Genomic DNA, 23,241 nt, shown 5'->3' with positions numbered 1-23,241 from the left:
GTGACAGTCTCGCAGAATGAATGAGGACGGCGCCTCGCACCTGCGGAGGAACTTTGAGAAACGACCGGAGGTGATGCCGGGTAGGGAGCTGCATTGCTGAAGTGGGAGCCTCGGGGGACCGACCACAAAGGGATCCTGATGCGAAAGAGAAAAAATGGGCTTACGGAGTGACGCCGCCCTCCTCCCCAGGCCTGGGATCTGGACCGGCAGAGGGAGCACCCCTCACCCACTCCCCAGCTGGGGTGGGATGGAGGCTGTGAGTAGAGCACCCTACCGGCCAAGCTGGAGACCTGGGTGGGGTTTTCAACCTCACCTGACTCCGCTTCCTCCTTTCTACTCTCCACCACTCACTCTACGCACCGTCGTCTCCCCCCGGACTTCACCTTCTAACTGGTCTCCCTGCCTCTGGGGCCCCTCCAGGTCCTTCCCTAGGATGGAGATAGCGGATCACGCCCCGCCCCTCCCCTCCTGCTGGTGTCCTCGATGGCTCCTCGTTTCCTTCCTCCGCTCCAAGGATGTTTATTGAGCAGCTACTTAGCTCCGTGCCGGGTAGATGCGGCCTGACAATGGGCACATCTCCCATCTTCACCCCTTCCCTTCACCACCCCTACACTCTCCCGTCTGGGGCTGACCTCCATTTCCAGGGCTCTGGATCACATCTGTTTTAACAGGGACTTGCAAGTTCACATCTCTCCTCACTCGCCTCTTCTGAGCCCCGGATTCTAACCAGCTGCCCTCTTGACATCTCCTCCTGGCACGGGCATCTCAAATTTAACAGGCTCCAAATGAAATGCCGGTCCTCTCTCCCATCTCCCCATCCTCACTTGCCCCGCCTCTCCCCTCCCCCACTCTGTCCATCTATCAATCACTCTGGTCAGTGTGTCCGTCCCCTTGTCTCCTTTTCTGGGGTCAAGCCATGGCCACCTCTGGCATAGATTTCTGCAGCTGTCTCCTGACTGCCCCCACCCCACCCCCTTGCCCCTTCTAATCCGCTTTCCCCGTGGCTGCCAGATGGCAGCTTTTAAATACATCCATCAGATCATGTCACTCTTCTACTTAAAACCCCCTCTTAGAGGAATCTTCAGTGCGTATTACTAAGTGAAAGAAGCCAATCTGAAAAGGCTACAGACTGTATGATTTCAACTATATGACATCCTGGAAAAGGCAAAACTACGCGGAGACAGCAAAAAGACCAGTGGTTTCCAGGGTTTGGAGGAGAGGGAGGGGTGAAAAGGTAGAGCACAGAGGATTTTTAGGGCGGTGAAACTATTCAGTATGGTACTGTAATGATGGATGCACTCCATTATATGTTTGTCCAAATCCATAGAATGTACAGCACCAAGAGTGAACCCTAATGTAAACTATGGACTTTGGGTAACAATGATGTGTCATTGTAGGTTCAACTGAAACAAATATTCCATCTGGAGGGCGATGTTGATAATGGGAGGCAATGCACCTGTGAGGGCAGGCGGTTTACGGGAAATCTCTGTAGCTTCTCCTCAGTTTTGCTGTGAAACTAAAACTGCTCTAAAAAAATAAAGTCTTTAAAAATGAGGGAGGAAACAGAGACTTTTTTAAACAAGCAAAATTGAAAGAATTCATCATCAGAGGAATGAACTACAAGAAATGTAAAAGGAATTTCTTCGAGAGGAAAGAAAATAATAACCACATGGAAATTTGGACTACACAAAAGAATAAAGAGAACTCCTAAAACTCAACAAAACAAACAACCCGATTCAGAAATGGGCAAAGGACTTGAATAAACATTTCTCCAAAGAAGACATAAGAATGGCTAATAGGCATAGCACAGGGAGATCAGCTGGGTGCTTTGTGACCGCCTGGAGGGGTGGGATAGGGAGGGTGGGATAGGGAGGGTGGGAGGCAGGGAGACGCAAGAGGGAAGAGATATGGGAACATATGTACATGTATAACTGATTCACTTTGTTATAAAGCAGAAACTAACACACCATTGTAAAGCAATTATACCCCAATAAAGATGTTAAAAAAATAAATAAATTAAAAAAAAATTAAAAAAAAAAGAATGGCTAATAGGCCCATGAAAAGATGCTCAATATCACGAATCGTGAGGGAAATGCAAATCAAAACTGTGATAAAATACCACTCCATGCCCATTAGGATGGCTACTATCAAAAAACCCAGAAAACAAGTGTTGGCAAGGAGGTGGAGAAATTGGAACCCTTGTGCACTGTTGGTGAGGATGTACAATGGTATAGCTGCTGTGGAAAACAGTAGGACTGTTCCTCAGAAGATGAAAAATAGAATGATCGTATCATGCGGCAATTCCACTTCCGAACATATATCCCAAAGTACTGAAATCAGGGTCTTGAAGAGATATTTGTACATCCAGGTTCATTGCAGCAATATTCACAAGCGCTAAAATGTAGAAACAACCCAAGTGTCCATTGATGGAGGAACAGATAAGCAAAAGGGGCTACATACATAAAAGGGAATATTTTTCAGCCTTAAAAAGGAAGGAAATTCTCTCATCTGCTACAACATGGATGAATCTTGAGGACATTATGCTAAGTGAAATAAGCCAGTCACAAAAAGACAAATACTCTGTGATTCCACTTATATGAGGAACTTAGGGTAGTCAGATTCCTAGAGAAAGTAGAATGGTGGTTGCAGGTATCCTGGGGGGAGGGGAGAATGGAGAGTTAGTGTTGATGGGTACAGTTTCAGTTTTACAAGATGAAAAAAGTGATTGGGAGGGGGCTTCCCTGGTGGCGCAGTGGTTGAGAGTCCACCTGCCGATGCAGGGGACGCGGGTTCGTGCCCCGGTCCGGGAAGATCCCACGTGCCGCGGAGCGGCTGGGCGCGTGAGCCATGGCCGCTGAGCTTGCGCGTCCGGAGCCTGTGCTCCGCAACGGGAGAGGCCACAACAGTGAGAGGCCCGCGTAACGCAAAAAGAAGAAAAAGATAAAAGAAAAAAAAGAGTTACTGGGAGGGATGGTGGTGATGGTTGCACGACAATATGAATATATTTAATGCCACTGAACTGGACACTTAAACATGGTTAAGATGGTAAATTTTGTGTATTTTACCACAATAAAAATTTTTTTAAAAAGATGATTGGAAATGGTAAATAATCTCGGTAAATATTTTCCTCATTTGCTAATCTCCTTAAAAGATAGTGGCCAGTTTAAAAGAAAAATAATAACCATGTATTATGGAGGATATACATATATATATGTATATATAGAGACATAGTACAAAGGAAGGAGGAAAAAGCATGTTACACTACACGCAAAGTTGTATAATATTATTTGAAGATAGTGTTAAGCTTTCTGTGTATTGTAAACTATAGAGCAATAATTAAAAATAACACAAAAAAGTATAGCTCATAAGCCAGGAGTGGGAACACAATAAAAAGCCAGTAAAAGAGGGAAAAAAGAACAGAGCAGATCTGAATAAAATAAAACAAAGAAACTCTCCTGTGGCGCCCCTTTGCAGGGATAAAATCTGAAATCGGAAGTCCTTGGGGTGACCTCACAGGTCCGGGCTCCCCCTCCCACTGGGCTTGGGCTGGAAGCACTTCGGGGATGCCCTGAGGTTTTTGCTCCTCGGGTGGGGGTCCCGGCCTCGCCCAGCACCCATTTCCTTCCAGCCCTGCCCAGGTTCTCCCCTCCCCGCCCAGGTGTCAGCTCCCACCTTGCAGAGGCTGCCTCTGACTGTGCTGTCTGAACTTGCCTTCTGACCTGCTGCTCTGCCTCTAGCAATTCCCTTCACAGCACCGATCACACAGGAACTTAACAAATGAATTATCTGAGCCCAGGGACTGTGGTTTCTAGGCTCTGAGTCAGCCTAGTGCCGAATGCGTAGCAGACATATCATGGGAAGGACTGAGGGCAGAAAGGTGGGCTCCCGGCTTCGCTGCCCTCCTCCCGCCCCTCGGCCACCCAGAACCATTGGGTCTGCCCCCAAGGGCCAGGGCCTCCCGGCCTCCTGGGCTGTTCTCCACCCTACCCTCTTCACCTGCTTAACTCCTGCAAGACTCTGTTGAGATATGGCTCTCCCCAAAGCCTTCCAGGACCCCTGTGCTAGGTCAAGACCCTCCTTGTGTCCAGAGCCTCTTCAGAGTCCTCGCATTTGTCACACTGGGTAATTGCTGCTCGTCTGGCCAGCTGTCCACTGGACCATCAGCTCCTGGAGGGCAGGAACGGGTGTGGCGTGTCTACGAATGCCCAGGCTCCCCACCTGGCTCAGAGCTAATGCCCAACAGCTTCTGGTTTAGAGTCCAGTGCAAGGAAGACAGGGCAAGGCTGGGCGAGGGGGGCACCGGCTCCAGGCTTCCCAGAGGCTGCCCAGCACCCAGCTCCTGAGCTGGAACCTTCTGGCCCAAGACAAGCTCCCATCTGGGATGAGAAGGTGCCTGGGTGACCCGCTCCAGCCTCGTCACTTCAGATGGACTCTTCCCAGGCCCAGCCGTCGTTGCTCTCTTCCCTGGGAAAGGGGCTGAAGCTCACGGTCTCTGAATCAGATGCTGTTGGGCCTTTGATGGAGACCAGAAGACTTCTTTCCCATCTGAAGGAAGGGTCTGCTCAGCGAATCAATGGTGCAACCAGACGTGGGGTGTGGGGTGGGAGGGGGCCCATTTATAATCAGCAGTATCCCTCTGCATGCTGATAATTAATGCACTCCTGCCCTTCCAAATGGTTCTCTTTCCATTAAAGTTGTCCCCATGGGGCCTCAGCTTGGCAACACTTTCCCAGCTGTTGGTGTGAGCCACCGTAAGCGCCGAAGGTGAATAAAACAGAATGATTTTAAAAGTAATTCAAACATTTTATAAAATTTGACACTGCGCCCTCCACAAACTGGGACCAAATTGGATCCTGAAATCCGAGTTTGGGCACAGAATTTCAATGTCATCTGGGTCGTTATTCAGCACAGAAAACATGAGGCCACTCTAGCTCCATCAGCCTTAGATGAAAGACCTTGTGCCTCTGTACCTCGGTTTCCTCTTCTGTAAAATGGGGCTACTCCTACTTGCCTCCTGGGCTAAAAGTGATAAGAGAAGGTAAAGTCCTTAGCACAGGGTCTGGGATGCATTGAGTGTTCCAGAAATAATAGTAGCAGGAGCTACATCGTTGATGTGTTGAACACAAAGGCAACTTGGGAGAGTGGAAAGGGAATTGACTTTGAAGTCAGATCTTTTGTAGTGTGACTCTGTGTCTATTATTTCTCTGGCCTCACTTTCTCCACCTTTAAAATGGGGGTAAGAATGTCTATCCTGCCCTGATGTTGTGATGGTCAAATAAAATCATGTCCATAACGTGATGGACAGGATTTTAGAAGTAAGGGGAGCCAGGCCCAGAGAAGGCAATGTCATGCCCAGAGTCACACAGGATGTATTCTCAAAGATGACCTCACTGGGGTTCTTACCCTAGAGTTCACAGCCCCCTCAAAGTTCCACAGGTGGGTCAGAGAGTCCCAGAATGCAAAGTTGTGAAGTTTTGTGTATTCTGGGACAAGTTTCGGAAGCTCTTATTAGATTCTCAAAGGGGCCATGATCTCGCACAGTTAAAGAGCCACTATCCTGATTTAACCCCTTTTACTTCACAGGTGGAGAAACCAAGTCCCACAGAGGGCAAGGTCACAGGCCAGGATTCCTTAGGGAATGGAGCCGTCCCTGCTCTAGGAGGCCCTGGGTGTCTAATGCTCAGGCCGTGGTTTTGGAAACAGTCCTGCTTATGGCTCTCATAAGCTTTCAAAATCCGTTCACATCTGGCTGCTGAGTTGAATCCATCCCTTTCCAGGCGCTACGAGGTTCTGAAGGGTCTGCTGAATTTGGGGGGAACTTGGGCAGCGATCCCACATTTTTGAGAGGTGAGGTGGACAGCCCCACCCTGTTCAAGTGACCGTGATCATGTTGGGAATGGGAGGGGTTGGGAGACGTTTCTAGCCTGGATGGCCCAGGATGGTGAGCTTTCGGGGATTGGGGGAAGGCACTGGGTAGGGGTGGGTGGTGAGTGTGAGGTGCTTGTGGGACCCCCAGGAGGGGAAGCTCAGCTGGGTTGCAAGCCCCTGCCCTGCTCTCCCGTGTCCCCAACTCTCCACCCCTCCACCCCTCCCCCACCCCTCCACCCCTCCCCCACCCCAGCCCTGCCGTCTAGGAGACCTGCAGACAGCGCCCAGCGCCTTCTGGCTTTGCTTGCTGTGAGCTGCTGCCTGAGCTATCTGATCCTATCTCACCTCTATTTCCTGTCACCTCGGAATCACTCTCTGGGACACCCAGGAATTTGCTTTGCCTGCTTCTAAACCAGCCTCTTTCCTACCTCCAGCCCCCTCTTTTTTTTAATCCACAAAGCCGCTTCCGCAAATAATAAATCGCACACACCATCAGGTTTGATTAATTAACTGCACAAAAATGCTGGGGAAACCAGTGAAGGAGATAATTATGCAAAACAGATAGTGTCAGGTTTACCAGCTACTTCTCTCCCCCATCCTGCACTCTGAGGACTTGGGGGAGGGGTTCTTCCCTTTTCCCTGGAGCTGCTTGGTGAAAGAGGGGCTCCCCAATAAGTCCTGCTCACAAAGGTCAGGAGAGAGGCAGGCGGGAGGGGGGTTGGGGGGTAATGAGCAATGGGGGCAGGGCGGCCGCGCTGGGGACACACCTGATGGGCCATCTTCAGCCATTCCCAGGTGCGCTTGCTGATAGACGCCCCCTCCCACCGGGCCCCAAACCAGGCCCATTTCTTCTCTTCCTCCCTGCTTTAGGCTCTTACCTGGAATGGTAAGAGCTGGGCTTTGAGGTGGGAGTAGGCAGAACACACATTTGGGCCAAATTCCCCAGATCCACTGGGGCTGCCCCACCTCCCAGACAGAGGAGTTTTGGGGGGCGTGAAGCCCCCTGACTCCCGCACCGGGGAGATCATAGGGCATTTGCGGCCTCACTGAGTTTGTTCTCCATCTTTCTACTGGGAGGGCCGGCCCAGAGTGGGGCTAGGCTGTGCTCGGGCCCCTGCCCAGTGGCGTCCCGGGCCCTGGCACTCCTCCCGCCTGGCCCAGCTCACAGCGCCCGCTCCACCCCCGAGGAGGCGAGGTCTCGCGTGGGCTCTCTTCCCCGCCCCGGGGCCGAGGCGCCGGCTCACCTCCTGCCCGCCTCGGCGTCGCGGTAGTCCTCAATGGCCAGCCGGAGCTTGCGCCGGTGCAGGGAGCTGCACACACCCAGGCCCAGCTCTAGGTCCTCGTCACTCAGGCTCAGCAACACCTGCGCCGGGCAGGTGGGGACTGAGCGCCAGAAGGGAGGCGTGGGGGCGGGGACCCAAGGCACCCCTCCCCTCAGTGGGCGCGCGGCCCGGGAACGTCTCTGCAGCCACCTCGCCTCCAGCCACTGCTCCATGAGGCCAGGCGGTGGGACGGCTGACCTGGCTGAAAGGGCCCGCTAGTCCTGCCCTGCGTCCCTCCAGCCAGGTAAGGGAAGGTTAGTCCCATTTTAAAGACAGGGAGGCTGAGGCTCAGAAGGGCTGTGTGCCTTGTCGGAGAGACACAGTGGTTTACTGGAGCCTGAACCCAGTTCAGCCAGCTCCTCTAACCCAGAGGATGGGATGGTGGAGGGGGGCGTTCGCACGGGGGTCCGGCAGGTGCCCTACCTTCCCACTCTTGACGTTCTCCGCACAGGCCTTGACGTACATGGGCATGGCCATGACCACCTCCAGCCAGGCCTGGACGGTGCCGGCCTTCCAGTGCGACATGGGCGTGGTCCTGACCAGCTCCACCTGCTGCAGCCGGTCTGTCTGCTCCTCGCCCTCCGACAGGCTGAGGCTCTGTCGCGTGGGGCTGCACTGGCTGTCCGAGTCTGCAACACACAAGCAAAGAGGGCCGGGCTGGGGAGTGGGGTGAGGGGCAGGGCAAGGGCTGCAGGGGGCAGGGACTGGGCAGGCTGCGCCCCCTGAGTCTGGACCCCAGTGGATGCAGGGGGTGGGCAGGGATGTCTTTCCCCCCACGCATTTCTTCTTTTCAGAATCCAAACGGCTTTTGTTTTGTTTTGCTGCCCCTCCCCCAGTCCAAAGTAATCTGTGCCCTCTAAAAGAAAAGAATTTTAAAAACTTAATCCAGAAAAGAATAAAAATAATACAGAAAGTGAAAATCACCCCAAATCCTATGCTACCCAGAGACAGCAGCTACTAGTATTTAGTTAAATGGTCTTTGGGATACACAAATGCCTACGCTTACAAACACAGGTCCCCACGTTTACATGATGTGTTCCGTTTTGTAATATGCTGTTCTCATTTACACGGCGGAGGACACCCTTCCGTCTCAGCAGAGAGGCACAGCATTCCTCAAAGGGATGCTGAGTCTATTTCACCCGCTGCCTGTTGATGGGCCTGGGTTGTCCCTCATTTTTCACTATTGTAAACAACGCCAAGGCAGCCATCTTTGGGCAACTGGGTGATTTATATTTTTAGGATAAATGGAGCCCCAGCTCTGTTCCTTAACACACCGAAGCCTGTTTCTGGAGTGGCCCTCACAGACAAAAACGTCTCTCCACCAGCATTTTCCAACCCCATTCCTGAATCCGTGGTCAGCTGCATCAACACTTGATAAATATACCAAGTTCAGGTGGTGAAGAGTCAACTGAGAAGGGAAAAGAATCTTTCTCTAAAGCAGGGTTAAATGAAAACCCAAATGGACAAACTCAACACCGTGAGAGATGACAAGTATTAAAGAATAAGCCTGATTTGAAATGACCCTATATTGTATTGTATATTATAAATCATTCTAATATGTAAAAAATGCGTATCCATCAAATCGGCACATAGTAAAACAATGGGCATGGAGAACACAAAAATGTTATAGTTACTGAGTTTGGAAGTATGAGGTTATGTCTCTCTTGCTATAACTCTGGGTATCATCAAAGTTCCATGATAAACATGTATAAGTTTATAATGAAAAAATTGGAAAAATTAAAAAATTAGGAAGCAGTATAAATGGTTATGGATGGGAGTTTGAATGAATGATGCTCCATTCATATGTTGGAATATAAGCAATTAATTTAAAAATCTGTCACAGGAGAATAGGTTTTTTTTTTTGCTGTACGCGGGCCTCTCACTGTTGTGGCCTCTCCCGTTGCGGAGCACAGGCTCCGGACGCGCAGGCTCAGCGGCCATGGCTCACGGGCCCAGCCGCTCCGCGGCACGCGGGATCTTCCCGGACCGGGGCACGAACCCGTGTCCCCTGCGTCGGCAGGCGGACCCTCAACCACTGCGCCACCAGGGAAGCCCAGGAGAATAGTTTTGACATGGGAAAATGTTCACAATCTATTGTCAAGTGTAAAAGCACAGTACAAGATAGCACGTACAATGTAATCCCAACCACATTAAAAAAAAATGACTATATATAATATAATTATGTGTATTACATATATATGTAATGTATTATATTATACTAGGTGGGTAAATGTTAGAAGTCTTTACCTCTGGAAAGGGGTGATGGGTAATTGTGCATGAATGTGTGTGTGCACTTGTGAGTGTGACAGTGTGTGTGCATGTTTTTCTATTTCCCAAGTTTTCTGCATTGACTGTATTATTTTTGAAATTGAAAAAAAACACAGCCTAGAAATCTTACTTTTTCAAGTCACAAAGCCCCTTCCCCCAGTTCCCTTGCCTCCCTCTGTTGAAACACCTTGGATGACTCTTGGGAAATGGCTATACCAGCTTGGCGGCCACACACTTCTCCTTCATCCCAGGTCCACCGAAACCTTTCTCCCCAATGCTTGGGGGCCTCTAACTGCCCAGCCAAGAGCCCTTTGGGGCCCACAGTCACCCGGCCTGAAAGATGCCACCCCTAGTCCAGCAGGGCACTGGGCAGAGCAATCTAACTCTGGGTGGGCAGAGATGGTGCCTCGTGCCTCAGTTTCCACCCCTGCAAGTTGTCAGGCTGCTCCCGGCCTTCTGCCTCCTTCTCTGGGCTGCCCTGCAGACTCAGTGACAGTGGTGGTGATGGGACCTATCTATACTGGATGGGTAGGGGTGAGAGGTCACTGCAGCATCATTATATTTCCCTTCTCAGGTGGACGGAAGGCGACCCCCGCACCCCCCAGCCCGGAAAACAGCAGATGGCACAGACTACGTGCAGGTCGCCAATCTGAGCACACGTGTTGCCATGGTGCCCCGGAATGCGGAAAGAGCAGCTGCCTCTGCAGCCCTGCCTGGGGGCTCCAAGACCTTGCCTGGTAAGAGAGCTAGCTGCCTGGCTAGGGCACAGACCTCAGCCTAGGGGTCCCCTCCTGCTGGAACCGTGCTCCCAAGGACAGGCTTGGCTGGCAGGGAAGCCTTTCTGATTGGGTCCTACAGGTGTTGACCACTGGCACCCAAACAGGGTGTCCTTCTTTGCTTGGAGAGAGCTGAGAACCTCTGCCTTATTCCTGTAGTGGAGTCCTGTCTCTGTTTCATGATTCTGGGAAGATGAGAGACCATGTGTGGCTCAATCTGGTTACCCCAAATCTCAAGACACAGCCCATGTTGTCCGTTTGGACCAGCCCTGTGGGAAGAGACCAGGCTTTGGAGTTGAATAGACTTTGGCTTTAGGCAAATTCCTTTACCTCTTGAAGCCTCAGTTTTCCCATCTATAAAATGGGAATAATATTCAATAATAATATCTACCGCCTAGGTTAGCATGACTATTGTAAATTCTGAATGTGAAGCCATAGTAGGCACTCAGTCAAGGGTGACTATTATTGGTAATAAAGGGCTTCTCCCCTGGGGCTTGGGCAATTTTTTTGGCTACACCTAGAATTTAGCAGTCGTTGCCTCAGTCCTCCCTGCATTCCTGGGATGAAATGTGATTTGAGTTCAGTTCAGGTGCTTAGGGAGGGAACCCAGTCCCACCTGTTGTCAAGCCCACCTGGGCAGAAGTTCATCATCCCAGTCAGACTCTGGCCTGGCTGGGAGGGGGCACCTGTGAGGGAAGGGGCGAATTTGTGGATTCTGTGCCAAGGTGGGGGCTAAGGGTGTGTTTGTGGTGCTTGGCTATGTGTCCCCAGTAAGGGAGATCAAGGGGCATAGGATGGGGAAAGACAGGAGAGAGAGAGAATGAAAGAGAGACTCAAAGGGCAAACCTTCAGGAAGAAATAGTGTTACAGAGACACAAAAACAAGAAGATAAACAGGCTGGAGAGACTGAGTAGAGAGGGAATGACAGATAAGTGGACAAAGAGAAAAAGCAGACTTCCGGGGTGTGTGTGTGTGTACACACTCGTGAGTGTGTGTTTTCCTGAGCTTGGTGTGTCTTTGTGAGTGTGTGCAGGTTATTCTATAGCTAACAGGCCTCGGGCCTGTGCGGGGAGCTGGCTTTTCAGTTCACGTTGTTTATGGAGTCCAGGCTCCAGGAATGCCAGAGGCCAAGCTGGGTTCATATGAGCAAACCACACATTTTGGTTTCTGAGAAAAGACAGCTGCTTACCAGCCCACCTCTTTCACCCCCTCCCCACCCCGACCCCCAGGACTTGAACGCCAAGGAGAAGATGCTGCAGAAGGACGGAGGGTGGGGGGAGTCTTTGCGGCCATAAACCGTTAATTAAAGGCAATTTCCAAAATGTAGGCGTTATGGTGCCAGATTTTATGTCTGGGATTCCATCAGTCCTGGCTTTTATTTCCCCTCTGTCTCAGCCCTGAGAGTGGGAATAACTCATGTTTACGGCCAGAAGCTCAGAGGAGGCTGGGGAGTTAGAGGGGCTGACCGAGCCCCTGGCAGACTCTGAGGCGGTACCAGCAACAAGCAGCCACTCTGGATCCTTCCGGACACCAGGAGGGCTATGGTGATTCTGGAAGGAGAGGGTCTCACCCTCCCAACCACCCCCGACATGCATGCACTGCAGAACCTCAGCAATTAGTCATTGAGTTCTCCCTCAAACTGGGCCTACAGAGGCAGCTGTGCTAGCCTAGCACAGGGGTTGGCAAACTACAGCCCAAGGGCCAAATCCAGCCCTCTACCTGTTTCCCTAGATAAAATTTTATTGGGACACAGCCATGCTCATTTGTTTAAGGCTAAGGCTTAAACATTGTCTAAGGCTGCTTTCCTGTTACAATAGCAGAGCTGAGTAGTTGTGACAGATTGGTCCCAAAAGCCTAAAATGTTTACTATCTGGCCTGCTATAGAAAATCCTTTACAGAAACCCTGAGGTTCCGAGGTGGCAGTGGACTGTGAGAGACCTTGGTGTGAAGCCCAGCTCTGCTGCTTACCAGCCAGATGATCATGGGGAAGTGTTTTCAGTTTTCTCAGCCTCGCTTTCCCCATCTGTGAAATGGGGTGATAATAAAGCTAATCTCACAGGTCTGTGTGGGGATGAAAGGAGATGATGTATGATGTGGACAGAGTGCTCAACCCGGTGTCTGGCACACAGTGTGTGCTCAGTGATTGAGCGGGACCTCTGTCCTCTGCAGGCTCATGTCCCTCACAGTCTAGACCCACTCTGTCCAGTGTAGTAGTCACAAGCCACATGTGGCCATTGAGCGTTTGCAGTGTGGTTAGTCCCCATTGAGAAGTGTCCACGGTATAAAATACACCCTGGATTTTGAAGACTTTGTACAAAAAAAGATGTAAAATATCTCATTAATAATTTTTATATTGGTCACATATTGAAATGATAATATTTTGGGTATATTGAGTTAAAAAATATACATTACTACGACTCATTTCACCTGTTTCTCTTTACTTCTTAGTGCATCTACCAGAAAATCTAAAACCACATATGTGGCTTGCATTATATTTTACTGGGCAGAGCTAGTCTGGATGGAAGATTTTTGTTTTTTCATTCCATTTTACCCCCTCTGTTTGTTTGGAAGTGAAGCACCCTATTTCTCTGTTTTTGGTTCAGTAGTTCTCTAAGTGTGGTCCCTGGGCCAGTAGCAGCAGCAACACCTGGGAATTTGTTGGAAGTGAAAATTCTAGATGCCCACCCCAGATCTCCTGGCCCCCAGGTGATTCTGATGTATGCTGAAGTTCTAGAACCTTCTTTAATGATTACTCTTTGAGATGTACTATGCATATTTAACTTAAAACCTGGGGTTATCAATATCTTAATGCCCTCTCCTAAATAGTAAGAGTTATTTAACACATATTACTTCTTTTTTAAAAAATAAAATAAATTTATTTATTTATTTATTATTTTTGGCTGTGTTGGGTCTTCACTGCTGCACGCGGGCTTTCTCTGGTTGTGGTGAGTGGGGGCTACTCTTCGTTGTGGTGCGTGGGCTTCTCGTTGCAGTGGCTTCTCTTGTTGCAGAGCACGGTCTCTAGGCACGTGGGCTTCAGTAGTTGTGGCTCGCGGGCTCTAGAGCGCAGGCTCAGTAGTTGTGGCGCACGGGCTTAGTTGCTCTGCGGCATGTGGGATCTTCCCAGACCAGGGATCAAACCTGTGTTCCCTGCATTGGCAGGTGGATTCATAACCACTGCGCCACCAGTGAAGGCCCTAAAACATATCACTTCTGATCGCTCTTCCTGACTTACACTCTATCATGTCCAGTATTTTAATTCCATCCTTTAAAAAAAAAGTCCTACAATTTAGATATTGTCATCATGATTACTTTATACTGGTAATATTTGCTTAAAACAATTTACCTACATGTTTACCAGTTTCTTTGTTCATCATTTCTTCTAGTGTCTCAGACCTCACTTCTAGGATAACTTTTCTTATTCCTGAAGAACATGATTTAAAAGTTCCTCCATAAAGATTATTTTGGTGGTAAGCTTTTATGACTTTTGTTTATCTGAAAAAAGTCTATATGTCATCCTTGTTCTTAAAGAGCTTTGCTGGGTACATAGTTTTAGGCTGACAGTTATTTTTTTCTCTTTGCACTGGAAAACATTGCTCCACTATCTCTCTCTCCTTTTCACTAATGAGAAGTCAGCTCCAGTCTGATAGTTTTTTTGTTAGCTACTCTTCAGAGTTTCTCTTTGGTGTTCAGTTTCATTATGATGTGGCTACAGGTAGCTTTCTTTTTATTTATCCTGATTGATATAAATTGTGCTTCCTGCATCTGTGGGTTCATTTTTGGAATATTCTCAACCATTACCTCTTCTCCATTCTCTGTTTGCTCTCCTTCTGAGGTTAGACTGTCTTCCCTATCTTATAACCTAGTGCTGTCCAATAGAACTTTCTGTGATAATGGACATGTATATAGGCATACCTTTTTTTTCATTGCACTTTATTTTATTGTACTTGCAGATACTGATTTTTTTTTTTTTTTTACAAATTGAAGGTTTGTGGTAATCTTGCATCAAGCAAGTCTATCAGCACCATTTTTCCAATAGCATTTGCTCCCTTCACGTCTCTGTGTCAGATTTTGGCAATTCTCGTAATATTCCAAACATTTTCATTATTACATTTGTTATGGTGACCTGTGATCAGTGATCTTTTATGTTACTATTGCAAAAAGATTACGACTTGATGAAGGCTTAGATGACGGTTAGCATTTGATAGCAATAAAGTCTTTTTAAATTAAGGTATGTACACTGTTTTTTAGACATAATGCTATTGCTTACTTAATAGAGTACAGCACAGTGTAAACATAACATTTATATGCACTGGGAATCCAAAAAATTCATGTGACTTACTTTATCGTGGTATTTACTGTGGTGGTCTGAAACCCGACCCATGACATCTTTGAGGTCTGCCTGCAATATACATTGTCCAGTGTGACAGCTGTTAGCCACATGGCTATGAGCATTTAAAATGTGCTCATAGGGGCTTCCCTGGTGGCGCAGTGGTTGAGAGTCCGCCTGCCGATGCAGGGGACACGGGTTCGTGCCCCGGTCCGGGAAGATCCCACATGCCGTGGAGCGGCTGGGCCCACGAGCCACGGCCGGTGAGCCTGCGTGTCCGGAGCCTGTGCTCCACAATGGAAGAGGCCACAACAGTGAGAGGCCCGCGTACCGCAAAAAAAAAAAAAAAAAAAAAAATGTGCTCATAGGAACTGAGTTATAAATTTAATTTAATTTTAATTGATCCAAATATAAGTTACATGGCCATATGTGGCTAGTGGCTATTGTAGTGGGCCAGAAAGCTCTGATTTCTCCTTCATGGTTTTCATCAACTTATCTCTCTGCAGTGCAGTCTGGGTAATTTCCTTAGACATATTTTCCATTTAAAAAATTCTCTCTTCAGCTATTTAGTCTGCTGTTTAACCCATCTTTTGTTTTGTTTTGTTTTGTTAACAACTATATATATATATTTTCATTTCTAAAATTTCTATTTGGTTCTTTTTCAAGTTCGTCTGGTCTTTCCAGATAGTCTCTTGTTGTTTGTTCAAGTCTATGATGTCTTACATTTCCTTAAATATCCTTAAATATTTAATCTTACATTTCCTTAAATATTGCATACATATTATGTTGTATTTGGTATTGATCATTACTGTATCTGAGAGGGCTTGGAGGGTCCAAATTTGTTGTTTGTTTCTGCTGATTCTCATGCATGCTGAACTCATATTTGATCTTATTATGGGACTGTCTAGGTTCTAAATAAGAGATGCTTTCCTCCTGAGAGGATGGACATTGCTTCTGCTGGGGTGGGGAGGAGATAGGGAGTGGGGATGATACTTGGGGGCAGGGACCACTCCACCCCCATCAGAGAGGCCCTGGAAGAATGAGAGAGTCACAGTTTCTGATGCTTCGTTTTGCACACCCCAAGGTTTACTCCCCTGTCACTGGTCCTGATATCAGCATCTGTGTCCAGGACAAACTCCAGTTTTTCCCTTTGGTTATCACTTACTGCTCCTGTCCTGGTATTGGCTCATGGCCTTTTATTTTTGGACGGAAGTGCCTTAGGAATTTCCCTGATTTTTGATGAGGCCAGCGATGTATTGAAAAGTATGCTTTGTTTCAGGTGTAGTGGGAGGTCCTCCAGAGTCTGCCTTCCTCCACACTGCCCTGACTGGACACCCCTCTTGCTGTGTGAACTGTCCATGCAGCACTCTTCACGTTCTGCTGGCACTGCCATGCATGGGTCTGTCCACCTGCCCTGCCTGAAGGGAACCCCTGAGTCAGTGTTCAAATCTCTCCATCTCTATTACCCAGGCCTGGTTCATGGTGTTGCTTAATACCATTAGTGGTGGTAAAAGCCCAAGTTATGGGAAGGGGATGGACAATACCACTTTGCTTTGCTTTTCATCTGAATCTGCCCAGGGACCTTGTCTGCTTAACACGCTTCACTGGCTCCCTGGATAAAAGCCAAGTTCCTCACATGACAAGGCTCTGTGTGGCCCAGCCCTGCCGACTTTGCCAGCTTCTCCTCGGTCTGTCACCCCTTTCCTGGGCTTCTTGGGACCACTTCCCTGGTGCTCCTGCCTCTCCCACCCACCATCTCCAATCAGCTGTGCCTGCTCCCCTCTCTGCCTGAAAGGTGGTCTGCTGCTGTCTCCTCTGCCGGAACTCCTATGAAGCCTTCAGGGCTCTGTTTAAATGTCGCCTCTTCCGGGGACCCCTTCTCTGGTCACCTGGCATAGGTCAGTCACCCCCTGAAACACACACCCCTCCACAGCCCTCAAACCACACTCACACAAGCTCTCATTCCAGGTACCGAGCCTGCACTTCTCACAGCTGAAGGTAATTAATGATCGTGTAATTGTTTGATGGGCGTCTGGCTTCCCACTAGATCTCAACTCCACGAGGACAGGAGCTGGCCCCGTTCTGCTCTCTGGGTATCCCTGGTACCTAGCAAGGGCCCAGACCAGTGGTGTGCTAGTAAATGTTTAACAACCAGCTCTCGTATTTTAAAAAAGCGCTTTGGGGGGGAAAAAAAAAGTGTTTGGTTTATAGCATTTGTTTGCCCATCTCTGTGGTGTAAATATGCCCATTGTGGCCAGTTTCAGTTGCCAGCAGGATGCCCCTGGGCATGGGGCTGGAAATTAGTTTGTGAGCCTGTATGAGCTCCAGCCCACTGCTGCCTGGAACAGAAGGGGCTCTGTACGTTTTGGTTAAAGGAAGGTAGGCAGGGGCTTCCCTGGTGGCACAGTGGTTGAGAGTCCACCTGCCGATGCAGGGGACACGGGTTCGTGCCCCGGTCCGGGAGGATCCCACGTGCCACGGAGCGGCTGGGCCCGTGAGCCATGGCCACTGAGCCTGCACGTCCGGAGCCTGTGCTCCGCAACGGGAGAGGCCACAGCAGTGAGAGGCCCACGTACCGCAAAAAAAAAAAAAAAAGAAGGTAGGTAGGACGGGAGGTGAGGAGGGAGGGAGCAGGCCTCCCTCTCCAGGCTCACCTCCTGCTGGCCCCACCTCCTTTAGGCCGCCTCAAGATGCTGGTTCCTTGAATGTACACATGGTCTCAGGGCCTATTGACCTTGGCATTACTGAATGACGTTCGGGACCAGACCATTCTTTGTCGTGGGGGCCGTCTGTGTTTAGCAGCATCCCCAGCCTCCACCCACTAGAGGCCAGTGAGCATGCAGTATGGCTGCTCCCAGCTTCCCCATCCTTTCGCCCCAGGCCCCTCTGTCCTCAGACCAGCCCTGCTCCGACAGCCGACTCCCATCTATACTCCCTGCCCTCGGACAGTGGCAGGGGAGCCCCTGCCAGCACTTTCAAGCCAAACGCTGAATTCTCATTTTTTAAACACTGCATTATAAGGTGAAAAAATGATGTTTTATGGCCTGATAACGGCCGCTGTGTTGGAGGGAGATGCTTTGCTCCAGCGCCCGGTCACAACTCCCGTGAAATACTAAGTGCAAAGGTCAGGCCCTCTGAGCCTGGGCCACCGGGACCGGACAGCGTGGTCTAAACGGCATCAAGTCACTAACTGTGCAGCTGCGGGGTCAACAGCAGGTCCCCAGGTGGGCTGCCACCAATCCCCAACACCCCGACCCCAGAGCCAAGCAGGCCTTTGGAGGCCCTGAGCTAAAAGCTGATGGCACTCCCACCCAACGTGTCCCTTCAAATACACTAAACCATGTGGTACCCGGAAAAAGCCCACAGAGCTCTGCTCTCATCAGTGATAACTACTTAATGCTTAAAACTCGCCCGCATACTTCCCTTTCCCCTCATTTGAGCCTAAGCTGCGCTCACTGTGTCTGTCCCCAGCTCGACAGGTCCCCTGCCCCCAGCCTCAGAGGACACCCTCCTCCAGCCATGCTTCCTGCCAGCCCCTCCTCCCCACCCCCTGAGAATTTTCCAAGGCAGCAGGGAATTGACTTGGTGGAGTCGACAAGGCTCATTTCCCAGGTATGTGCTTGGCAAGTACTTTCTAATTTTACAGACTTCGGAGGAAGACGCTCAGAAGAGGTCCAGGGAAGGCAAACATACTATGATCCAATGACAACTACTGTATGCTTTAAAAAAATGTATCGAAACGTTCCTTTTTCCTCCTTGCTAACCTGTTGTAATGCTGAATAGTGCCCACATTTGGGAAAGTCCTTCTTAGACTCTAACTTGCAGCTGATGTCTCCTCCCTTTTTTTGCTTCCACCAGGAAAGTATTCCAGCCGGCTGCTGGCCTCCCCAGGTATTCCCACAGCTAGTTCTCTTTTTCAACCTGCTTTCCTGGCCAACTTCTCTGTTGGTGGATGGGCCTGAAAGGTGAATTCTGTGAGAAACGAGGGGCCTCTTTAAGGCCACAGGCAGGAGGAGGGTTCTCTCCACATGCCCATGTAGGGACAGTACAAGTTTGTGTCGGTGCAGTTCTTAGAGGCAAAGCTGGAGGCGATGGATAGCTGTGGGGTCTGAGAACCCCTAATGGATCTGCAGTCCCGCCTCTCCTTCCCTTCACCGACCCTCCCAGCTCCCCTGTGGGCCTCAGGACATCTCTGCTCAGCCTGCTTCCATGAGCCACATGGACTGTGGTCATTGTGTTGGCCGTGAGACCCAGTCCATTTGCTCGCTGGGCCGGGGCACCACAGCTGAGTCAGATCCGTGAAGCTCTGGCTTGGGCGTGGCCTTTGGAGGCAGCGCCTCCTTTGGGATCATCCTCATCGAATGATGCACCTGTCTGACCTCCTGCCTCCTCAAAATGCCTCACAGTGCCTCCTGGAAGTTTCCTGCACCAGGGGCGAGCGACTTTATTTCTTGCCCAAAGGGCAATAGGAACAGCAAAGATGTTTAAGGGCGGTATTCGGTTAACTTCCTTCAAAATGAAGAGCACTTTGGTGAGGCTTGTGCTGGGGGCCTTCTTGCAACTCAGATGCTATAGGAAATGTCAGGGAGAAAACTGGTGCTAGCCATGGCTGTTCGTCATGCATCCTGAAACACGATCCCTGGCGGAGTCTGGAGCCAGGGCTGGTGGCCACCATGCTCACTGCGGACTGACACCCCTCTCAAACCCACTGATATGTTTGCCAGAGCCTTGGCACAAGGCAAAACATCCTAGGAAGTTTCCACTCATTTGGAGAAATAAGCCTCTCCCCGCTTTTAGATGACCTCCTTTAATTGTGACACCTCTTCTCTGCCTCCCTCCAGGACTAGATTGTTCTAATGGCTCACGGTTTTATCATCTTCACTCATATCTGCCTGGAAAGTGGTGTAGTGCAATAGTCTGCTGGACCCCAATTCTTAGCCTTGTTCTGTCGCTGACTACGTCTCCTTGGGCCATTTATGTTGCCCCTTGGGGCCTCAGTTTCCTTATCTGTAAGGGTGAGACAATAACACAACACACACTTCATATGATTTTGGTGAGGACTGTGTTAGAATAATTTATGTCATCTCATCATTTACATCTGCACCCTCAGCCCTTAGTTCTAGGCCTGGCACATAGGAAGTGGTCAGCCAGTGTTTGTTGAATGACTTAATGAGCATGTGTAGAGTGCCTACACACACCTGGCACAGCAGGCCCTCCGTGAAGGTCAGCAAATCATATTGTACTTCTCTCTCCTGGCTTCCATCATTGCCCCCAACCCCCCAGCAGCCAGCCTTTGTCCTCAGTCCTCAGCCTGACCCCCTCTCCATATCCCTGGGTTTCCAGCTTATGGCTTTCTTCACACTTATGACCATGCATCCTGCTGAAATTTCTGGGAGAGCAGAGCGTCACCCCTTTGTCAGGTCCATCAGTACCTTCACCGGAAGTGCTCCCTCGCCCACACCCTCTCCATCTCTGAGTCCCACGGAACCCGGCCAAGTCCACGAGAAATGATTTAGCTAGGCTCTCAGGCTGCAGGCGGTCTGACCCCGAGTCCTGCCTGCCATACGGGCCCCTGGGGGCTCCGGTGCTGATTCCAGCCTTCTGAGGGCAGCTCCCCCACTTCTGCCCTAACACCCCAAGCCCTGGGGACACTGCTCGGGGTCAGAAATGAGTGCGGTCCCCCTGTTGCCTGGCTGTCCAGGGAGGGAAGGGCAGGAGGGCCCTCTGGTGAAGGAGGACATGGTCCAATGAAATGGGCACCTATGGCCTGGGAATCACTGGTCAAGGGGAAGACGAGGACCACCAGGGCTGGACCGGCCCACAGAGAGAGTCCAGAAGGGAGGTAGCGAAGCCGGTGGTCTGGAGACATACTGGGGCCGTGGCATTTTTTTTTCCTAAAGGACACTAAACTTAAAAACAAAAGTAGTGGCCAATATTAAAGAATTGGGGTGTATTATATGACATTCTTGGTTTCTCTTGAAAAACCAGGAGCTTTGGAAGCACTAGAGCCCAGCAAGGCTGCTTCCTTTAGACTCAGTGGGCGTGTGCGAGCCCAGTCCAGGGCTGGCTGTGAGGGTGCTCACAGAGATGGGTCCTCGTCATCCTCACCCACAGCACTCTGCAGCGGGGCCCCGCAGAGCTGATCTGAGACAGCAGAGACCGCGGTCACTCTGCTCGCCCCCGGAGGCCTCCGCATCAGGACAGCACTGCCTGGTGCTTCGCGACGCGTGGGTGTGAACGCACTGCGTCCTCCCCCTCGAGGTGGACACGGGTTCCCAGAGGCCCACGTTATAGATGAGGAAAGTCGAGCTCAGAAACACCATCGGTTGTGTGCACAGGGCACAGCCGGGCCCCAGAGCCTGTGTTTCGTCTCCCTGGCCCCAGCTTCCTGTCTCCTGAATCTCCTGCAGTGCTGGGACAGGCAGCTGCCGCATGCCGGACGCTTCTACCCATTTCTGATTCCATCTTTGCAACAGCCCTGTGAGGTAGGCAGTCTTATTTTCATTTTACAGAGGGGGAAACTGAGGTGCAGAGGGGACTAAGTGACTGGCTTAGGGTCCCTGGCTGAGTGCTGGCTCAAACCCAAAGATCTGGCTCCAAAGCCTGGGTCCTTCCTCGACACCCCTCCCTGATTGCTTGGTTTTGATCAATTCTGCTGGGTTCAGACTCTCACTAAAATGAATGTGTGTTTCTTGCACACACAGGAGGAGACGGAGGGGACCTGGGAATGATTCGCACTCCCGCGCTGCAGTCTCTGACACTCGGTTTGTGGGCAGCCCTCAGGTTCCCTCCGCCTTGCAGAGAGCTCCCTCTCCTGCCGCCACAGCTCTGGTCCCCGCAGTGACCGCTGACAGAGTGGGCCTTCTCCCCTCCCTGGCCCGCGTGCCCCCGACCATGAGCTCCATGCCACCCCCAGAGACATCAGCCTCCTAACAAGGAAGGAAGCTGGCACTGGGCAGACATGGGGCCAGTTTGGATGTGACTCCAACATTGCTGGCCTGTCCCAGGGAAGGCAATTAGGCAGCTCAGAGCTGGTAGGGGGAACAGGGCGGGTGGGCCAGATGTCCCGGCAGGATGGCATGCCCGTTCCTCTCCACGCCCCAGGACCCTGTGGCAATAGTTTCGGCCGTCTGCCTACACCTGGGACAGCAGCAAAACAAACACCTGGGACTGGCATTTCTCAGCCAATCTGCGGGGGCCCTTCTGCCTCTGCAGATGCTGTGCACTGACCCAGCTTCTTTCTGAGCGAAGCAGATACGCAGAGAGAGATCCCCACTCCACCCGGCCTTGCGCCAGGCTCACCTCACTTCTTAAGGCCCACAGGAATCCCACGTGAGCCATGGGGACTTTCCATGGCTAAACCATGCCACTTAGAGGTCACCAAAGAATTACTGACTCAGCATCTCCAAGCACAGAATAAAGGGGGCTGCAGGAGCCACCCATCCCTGTAGCCCCACAGAGCACTTCACGGAACCAGACTCAAAGGCATGGTTCCGTGGTCAGTTAAGTTTGGGAAACACGAGGTGGAAAGCAGTGAAATGTTTTTCTTCACTGTAGAACTTGCTAGAGGCTTGAAAAGCTAATGTTCATTTTGGAGATATTATTCATTGTTTCTAGAACTTATTGACCCAGGGATTTTTTTTCTCCCCCAGCTGAGTCTTGTGGCCTGTGCCAGCTCCGGGCACCGGCCTGGGAGTCAGCAGCCTTGGGTTCCAGAACTGGCCACTGATGCCCTACCTGGCTGTGCTGTGAGGGTGGTTGGCGAGAGGCCACCAAGAGCCCTCTCAGCTCTAAGACTCTTGCTCTGTCCGGCCCTCTACCTGGGCTGGCCCTGGCGGCTGGGGTAAGGTTGCTGAACTAACCTGAGCCATACTTGGCATCTGTACAAAGGGGGCCTGTTCTGCCCATCTCATGGGGCCGGTGAGAGGCCGAAATGGGATCATCGTCGTCACCATCACCATTGCCATCATCATTGTGGCTGACGTTTATTGCTACCTGAGCTGAGCCTTTTATACGTAGTAACTCATTTCAGCTGCTCTGACAATCTTACTGTCCGTGTACAGCTGAAGAAACTGAGGCACAAAATGGTTACCAGGTGGTAAATGTCAGGACTGAGGTTTGAACCCAGAGTTCGCCCAGAATCTACATCTTTTTTTTTTTGATGTGGACCATTTTTTTAAGTCTTTATTGAATTTGTTACAACATTGCTTCTGTTTTATGTTTTGGTTTTTTGGCCTGGAGGCATGTGGGATCTTAGCTCCCAACCAGGGATCGAACCCGCACCTCCTGCGCTGGAAGGCGCAGTCTTAACCACCGGACTGCCGGGGAAGTCCCTAGAATCTACATCTTAACCTTGACCCTAGTCTGCCTGTGAAAGGGCTTTGTAAAGTGTAAAGGGCTGTGAACTGCGAGTGGCATTGTTCAACGCAGTCTCACTGTGGTTCATCCAGGGGCTGCGCATGGCCTCTTGGGAGGATCTCCGGCCCTCGACTTGCAGGCTTTCAGAAGTTGGGGGGCCCGTGAGTGGCCCCCACTTCCCAGCTCTGCCAGGGTTGAGGAGGGAAGGGGCCTGTACCATCTCTCTCTGATGAGGAGGAGGGGTGAGCAGGGAAGTCCGGGGCTGCCCTCAGCGAGTGACTTTTCCACAAGGCTGGGGCAGGAGGAGGCCTGAGGCAGC

General features: G+C 50.6%; 1 protein-coding gene across 1 annotated transcript in view; it reads right to left on the bottom strand.

Annotated features, from left to right (window-relative positions):
- Positions 1-23,241, bottom strand: part of KAZN (kazrin, periplakin interacting protein) — a 464,439-nt gene that overhangs the window by 13,744 nt on the left and 427,454 nt on the right. Inside the window, exons 9-10 of the mRNA XM_032654524.1 lie at positions 7,614-7,819; positions 7,113-7,231 (exon numbers count right to left, since the gene is read on the bottom strand). Coding sequence (XP_032510415.1) covers positions 7,113-7,231; positions 7,614-7,819 — 325 coding nt within the window. The remainder of the gene's footprint in view (positions 1-7,112; positions 7,232-7,613; positions 7,820-23,241) is intronic.

The sequence above is a fragment of the Phocoena sinus genome, chromosome 1 (genome assembly GCF_008692025.1).
Source record: "Phocoena sinus isolate mPhoSin1 chromosome 1, mPhoSin1.pri, whole genome shotgun sequence".
In the NCBI taxonomy this organism is placed as follows: Eukaryota; Metazoa; Chordata; class Mammalia; order Artiodactyla; family Phocoenidae; genus Phocoena; species Phocoena sinus.
Note: the sequence above shows the minus strand (reverse complement) of the source record. Positions and strands in the feature narration are given on the sequence as shown.